This window comes from Neltuma alba, unplaced genomic scaffold (genome assembly GCF_004799145.2).
Source record: "Neltuma alba isolate B1F8T4 unplaced genomic scaffold, ASM479914v2 tig00011289_pilon, whole genome shotgun sequence".
Taxonomy (NCBI): domain Eukaryota; kingdom Viridiplantae; phylum Streptophyta; class Magnoliopsida; order Fabales; family Fabaceae; genus Neltuma; species Neltuma alba.
In genome coordinates this window covers 366,457-374,170 of record NW_021635998.1, presented here as the reverse complement: position 1 = coordinate 374,170, position 7,714 = coordinate 366,457, and the positions used below count along the sequence as shown (strand labels likewise).

At 32.6% G+C, this 7,714-nt stretch overlaps 1 protein-coding gene across 1 annotated transcript; it reads right to left on the bottom strand.

Moving 5' to 3' along the window:
- Positions 1-479: 479 nt before the first annotated feature.
- Positions 480-1,174, bottom strand: LOC114711459 (monothiol glutaredoxin-S2-like). The gene has a single exon (XM_028895870.1). It carries the CDS (start codon positions 948-950, stop codon positions 642-644), a length of 309 nt encoding a protein of 102 aa, XP_028751703.1. The 5' UTR covers positions 951-1,174; the 3' UTR covers positions 480-641.
- Positions 1,175-7,714: the final 6,540 nt, after the last annotated feature.

Genomic DNA, 7,714 nt, shown 5'->3' with positions numbered 1-7,714 from the left:
AACACTTCTTCACATGCACATCGCTATATTTCATCAGCGTGTTTGTGGCACGTAAACGTTGAATAAAGGATTAGATGCCCACTATAATATGTTCCCAAATTGTGTAGTCTTCCAATGAAAAGAACTAGCAAGGGTGCATGCATATGACTACGACTGAACGCACAAAAATATACAAAATATGCGAATATTATGCTTTATGTCATGAAAGTTAAAAAGGAAAGAAAAAGCGAGGAGTCGTTGTAATGCATATTAAAACAAAAAGGATATAGATAATATTAATTAGTAATTAGAATGAATTCCAGTTTTCGCCTTCCCTTAATTTCTTGTTAGTTATCTAAAGACACTTGCTTCCCCCTTAGATCTCTTCTCTTTATGAGGTTAGAGGGTAATTATCATCAAATTAATCTGAAGTGGCTTGCGAAAATGCTGATGAACCATATATATATATATATTATATAACCTATTATTTTTAGCTTGAAATCTCAAAATATCTGAACCCACACTTCGTATTACAATGCCAAAAAAAGGCTCGCAGTCAAGTTAGCCTTAATTATTATAATTATTACCTTATATATAAGACAAGCTCTATATAAGTATAGTCCTCGCATATTGCATATGCATTGGTTATTGCATGATATATTTCAAACCCAAATAGCACCTGCTCGCTTGAGCATTGGGATCAAGGATCGGTTAAGGTGAAGGCTCATTACTTCATTGGTCCCACCAACAAGCTCTCCGCCGATGAACACAGCCGGCACGGCCGGGCTGCACCCTAGTCTCAAAAGGGCTTGCTCAACCTCCCTCCCTGCTGGGATCTGGTCCAGCTCATGAACTGCAGGGTTCACTCCGAACTCAGCAAAGAGGGTCCTGATAGTGTGACACATGCAGCATGAGCTCTTACTGAAGATCACCACTGGTCTCTCTGACGCCATGTTCCTCACACTCTCCATTTCTGCCTTTCAGCTTCCAAATATATAATCTGATAGGTAGGTTGAAGAAGGGGCAACAATATAATGCAGATTGATCAGAAGTTGCCTTCGGATCGAGCTGAAATTATGTTGAAGCGGGAAGTAAGAGAAGAAAGTGCACTTAGGTTCTTGTTAGGGTTTTGTGGGGTGTTATGGAGATGAGGGGTGAAGTAAGCGGAAGAGGCTTATATAGGGGTTTTGAGAAAGAGGGGTAGGGTTTTTGGAGCTTTAGGGAAGACTGAAGAAGAAGAAGAAGAAGATATGACGTTTGAGGTGGAGATGAGCTTGAGAGAATGTTCGGTTTAGATATTTAAAAACCAATCGTTTTTTTTTAAATTTTTTTCTTTTAGACATATGATTTGTTGAAAGGACTAATCAACAGTAGCGAATCGATCCATGCCATACGAAAACAAACACGTATGCTTGTACGGCGGATTCAAATTAGATCATATATACATATATATATATAAAATATTCTCCTGCATATTATATAGAGTGTGTGTGTGTGTGTCACTTCGTTGTTCGATCTCTTTTTTTGTTTTAACTTTTATTGTGCATGTGATTCTTCGTACGAGATATCATCATGTTTTATGTCACGTTAATTTCTGCTAGCTTTTTCTTTTTCGTTTGCAATCCTACAACCTTTCATTTTTATTGGAATATTTCAAGTTCGCTCGCATTGGGATCGATAATCAGATTAACTCATGGAGCTAATTAAGAAAAAGTAACATGAAAGAGTGAGAATAGTACATACTTTAATTTATTTCTCTTTCTCATATTTCCCTTACGAAGAGCATCTGAATTGCGCTGAAATGAATACACAGAATAATACAAAAAAAGGAAATTTGAGGAACTTGGAATTAATCTGGAAATCATGGCGGCGCGGAACCTCTCCACTTAGGCATTCTCTCCATTTCCCTCCACTAACGCAAAATTACGTCGTTTCTCACCTCTCCACCAATCATCTTCTTGTATTCCCCTCCACTGGGTCCAGTTTTGCAGTGGCCTGAGCTTAAAAAAAAAAGACACTCGCCCAAACAAGGGAAAAAAATCAGAGATCTCTTCTAGTCTTCCTTCGCATATATCGACTAAGAAACAGCAATGGAGGAATAGAAAGGACGGTCCACTGCGGCAACGATGACAAGCCTCGTGAGTTATTTATACAATTTCAGACTACAAATAGAGTAGTCTTAACAAAAAAGAGGCAATCATCGGGGGCTATATAAGGACTGCGTTATGTGTGAAGGAAGACAGAAAGAGATATCTGATTTATTTTTCTTGTTTGAGTGAGTTGTTTTTATCATTTATTTAACATCAGGGCACTGCAAAACAGCATCGCTGGACTACGTGGAGGAGAATTACAAGAAGTTGATTTGTGGGGAGGTGGGGAACGACGTAGTTTTGGGTTAGTGGAGGGAAATGGAGAGGGTGTCTCAATGGAGAGGCTATGCGCCTGAAATCATGGTAAATTGGTAATACTACCTCCGGTCTTAATTATAAGATCTCGTTTATAGTCTACAAATGAAGTCTTATAATTAGGACTACGTAATAGTGTGTATATGTGGTTTATATTATTTCGTGTTACAATTTAGCTTTCTAATAAAATATTGTGCAGTTTCTGGTTTGTTCCTTATCTGATCTATATATGTTTGAGGCATCTGCTGCTTTGGAATATAAATTTAAAGATGAATTTATCCAGTTGGTGTTGAGAGATGTTTGGCATCTAATTCCAGAAAGGCAAATATGAGTTAAAGCCTTTGATATATAGTTGAAGGCCACGATTAGGAACTATATGTGTATAGTTCTCTGGCCTGGGCACAGCAACATTAATTAATTAATTTCTTAATTTGTGTCGATTTACAATTATGAACACCCAAGTTAATTATTATGGGTTCAAAATCAAATATTTATGGTAACAGATTTTACGCAACAAATTTCAATTTAGTCCTAAGAAATGAATTTATAAAAAAGAACTGGAATCATTCCTTGTTCACTAAGTGGATTACTTTAACAATTAAGAATGTGATATATATTGCTTAAGATTTTAATTTATCTTTGAATTAAAGTTTCTAATTACCATGATGAGAAAAAGATCCTTGAAAGATCAAGTTCATGCATGCACATATATGCATGAATCGGATTTGTTTTGTCCTGGTATGATTTCTAGAAGAACCCAATCAAATCAAAAGCCAGTTGCCTTTGTTTCAGACCTTTCGTTGTCCATGCGATCCTCTTTTTGTTATGTTTGGATGGAGAGAGAAAATAGAGAGAGAGAAAAAAAAAACTAGAAAGAAAAATGGGAATGAAGTGGTTTTTTCTTTATTTGGATGAGGAAAAAAAGTGAGAGAAAAAAAAATTGGGAAGAAAATGAGGTGAGTTTCACAACTCATTTTCCTCCCAACTGTTCTCTCCATATATGAAGAGAAAACGAGAAGAAAATATATTTTTCCTCTCTATCCTTACATATATATTTTTTAGCAAAATAATACCTATTTTTTTTATTTTTTTCACTTTCTTTTATTATCAAGTCTTTTTTCTGTGTTTGCTTGATTGAAAAATAAAATAACTAAAATTACAAAAATCCTTCTAAAATGAACTGAAAGGAAAAACAAGTAAAATTGTTATTCTAGTTTTTTAGCATTACATTACAAAAAATATTTTTTTTCTTTTTTTACAAAATTATTTGATATAAAATATAATAAAAAAAACAGACAATATATTTTATCAAATAATTTGATTTTAAATTATATGATTATGCTAATGTAAAATGGTTTTTCATATTATTATATTTATTTGATTTTAATCAAGATATATTTTGATATAACAGAAAGGATGATTTTAATCAAGATATATTTTGATATAACAGAAAGGATATTTTAATCATTAATATATACTCTTTTTTTTTTTCTTATCCATCCAAACATGAGAAGTGATAATATTTTATTTTTAATTTTTTTCTTTTATTTTTTTTCTCTCAACTTTTTTCTCATCCAAACAGAGAGTTAATGTTTATATAGTTAATTTTTAAAGTAAGGTAAAACATGCTCTTCTTCTTTTAATTTTTTTCCAATATTCAATGTGTGCGGCATAATCAATCCCTTTATTCTTACAAGCACATCGATGTGGGCCCACTTAATATGCATTGAGATAAGATGCGAATGGGGCGAGTTGGAGCAGGAATGTGGATTGTGTTTTGAGATGTGTCACACATCAAATCAATTCATATGTCACACATCAAGATCAATTCATCGACGAACCGTAGCATCGCAACTTATGTAGCCAAGAAGCCTTGTGAGCTCACGAAGGAGACACAACTGTAGGATTAATTATTCATTATCTTTTTTTTTAATTAAACTGGCTTGTGCCTTATGTAATATACTACCTCCTATCCTAAATACTCCTTTTGGTCTTAATTAGAAGACCTTGTTTGTAACTTATAAACGAGGTCTTATAAATAGAACTAGAGATAATATAAAGTTAGTTAAAAATATAATTTGTTCATAAATATAAAATTTTAATCTATTTTCTCTATCATATTTATTTATTTATTTTCAAAGTAGTTCTTAGAGTGATTATACATGTTAATAGGTATCTATTCTGATGTACATGATTAATTAATAAAAATATTTAAGAGAAGACAACACATATTCATTACAAGTAATTAACTTAACTTATTCTCTTAATATTTTTAAATTAATTATCTAACTCTTATATTAAGGGCAGGAGGTGGGTAATATATAATTAAAATGAAAGTAAATAAAATCAAGGTTTAAAATGTTAAATATAACTTAATAAAGTTAGAGATAAGAATAAATTGGGAGATATAATTAAACTTGAAGGGCTAGACGTTTATGCTATCCAATCTGTATTGGAAGATTTTATTTTTAGATAAGTATCTTCCCAGCTCGCCCATGATTCCTAAATGCATTATTAATAATATTTTCCCTCGTTTTGGGCATGCATGGCACCAGGCATCTCTTCCTAACTTTCAAAACATTATAATTCTGAGAATTGGAAATAATAAATATAGGATTGGTCAATATAACGAGGAGTCTTATAATGAGACGCATCAGCTCTTTGTGCATCTAACCACAATAACTTTCTTGCCCAGAAAACCAAATTAGTTAATTAAATCTTCAGTGAACATAAAACAAATAGCAATAAAATTACAAATGATAAGTTGTATATTTTTAAGTTTGACTCGTGAATAAAACTGGAGGACTACTTGTAAAAATTTTATTTGCAACATTCTTTGGCATATAATACTAATACTTACAAATCAAAATTAAAAGTTTACAACTTATTCTGCATATATTTGCATAAATTCTTGTTGATTCCCCAAATCTTACTGATTTAAAATTCTATTTTGAATATATTTGGAGAGTTATAAAAGTAAAAGTAAAAATATTTTTATAAATTGGCAAAGAAAATTTTTTATCAAAGATATCATATAAGTATAAGGTGAATATTAATAAGAAAATGATGTAAAATTGGTAATGATTGAATCTTACAATTTTTTCACTCACAAGTGCTTGCTATTGCCAGGTGCATATGAACATTATAAGCAAGCAAGAATGGAGTTGATGAACAAGGAAGTCAAGTTGAGAAAATTCATTGATACAAAAGCATATGTGCGAGGTGCTACTCTTCTTCAAAAAAAAAAAATGTCATTGGTGTCACATACACCAAAGCATAAGTGCCATTGCCCTTTGTGCAGAGAAAATACAATGCTTCTGATGTTACAACACTGTGATAGGAGTGCCACAACACCCTAACGAAACCCAAAACGCAAAGTTTGTATTTTCTATCATAAGAAGACCTGTAGGACCCGATTATTAGCATTTTGGATGCCGTCTTCAATTGAGAAATGAAGGGAGCGACTGGAAACACATTTTTGGAGCAAACTGGAGTTAGATTTTGAGATTATTGAAGATCTTAAACCTTGAGATTCGAAGATTGAAGAGATTCAAGCTTCTTTTGTTGGTTTTTCTGAACTTCCTTCCCTTTTCTTTCTTACTTTTTGATATGGACATGGGGACTCTGTAAATTTCTTGTTCTTTCTCAATTATGAGTAGCTAAACCACTTGTTCTAGGATTATTTCAAACCTTTGTATGGATTAAAACTTGCTTAATCCTCTCTTTTACCATTTATTGTATTTATCTATCTTGGGCTTAATGATTCTTAGCGACTGGCAACCACTCTGAATATTTTGTTTATCTTAATTTGATTTGAAAAAGCTAATTAGAATATAGAACTTAGATAAATTCGTGCTTGGTGACTTAAAATTCAATAGTTGAATGGAGGGTTTGTTGGTAATATAGAGATATAGTTAGTAACCTACTATTGTCAAATCAAGGTTGGCAACATTTCATGGACAATTAAAATTTGGCTTTTACTTGAGAGAGCTTAGTCAAATAATTTAGAACCTTAATTAGACAAACATATAGTTTCATTTAAATGCTAGTTGAGAGGGATTTAGTTGGGTTTCATGAGATACATAGGGAAAAAATAATCCTAGGCTCCAATTGTCTTCAAATCAAATTTGTAATTTTAGTTATTTTATCATTTTGGAACAACTAAATTTTAAGTTACAATCTTTTAAATAATTTCACTCAACGAACGCAAGTGCTATAATTAATTGAATTTTGCCTTAGTCCTCATGAAAACGATATTTTTATGTTACTTGTGACTTGTGCGCTTGTAGTTTATGCTTGACGGCAGATAGTTCTCCAGTGGACTAATTGTTTGTAATTAATTTGCATACTTAAAAATTATTTGTAATTATTATTATTATTATTCTTAAAAGAAATCTCCAGAAAATTTTTCTTCCTATGCTAACACAATAAAGATATATCCATGATCCCATAAGAGAGTAGCTGTCATTTGATGTAACACTCATCAAATGACATGATACCAATTAAAAACTCACAAATTCTGATATTATTCCTTCAACTAACCATTAATTAACCGGAGACATATAGTTCCACTCTCACTTCCACCTTGTTCAAGTTTAATTTCTTCCCATCAAGTGCAAACAATTTCTTCTCTTGTAGTACTACATATAAATAATTAGATTTTGACACATATATGAGAATTATATGTATATATCCTGGTTCCTTTTTCACGTGCAAAATTATTCCACCATTATCCATTGATTGATAATCACGGCTTCCAAAAGTGTCCATCTAGCTGGAATCCATAATAAACCTTACACACACACACATATATATCGATGATGAAGAGCATGCACTTTTCATCCTCCACACACACAGAAACTTTCGGCTGTGTCTGCCTTATCTCCATATTTATGCCCTTCCCTCTCGAATCTCTCCTCTTTGCCCCCACTTCATATTAATCACCAACCCAGCTCTTCATTTTTCATACCTGTATTTACTGAGTTTTTCAAACATATCTTCCTCAAGATTTAATTTTATATATTATAGATTCCTACACACACACATACATAAACCCATATCTACTTTCTCGCTCTCTCCTCCTCTTTCTTCCTTAAGATCTTTGAACTGCAACAGCAACTATATCCAGGAACATTATATATGGTTTATATATATCCCTTATCATTTTCCTCTTACCCTATACCTCTGCTGTGCTTGATTGCTGCATTCGGGTCTCCTGCCATTTAAAGCCCTTACTGATCAAATAGATGCTTAGTTCGCCAATTCATATTGCCGCCTGCAGCAGCAAGTTACCCCAAAAATGGTAATCCATACCTCATCATTCTGACATA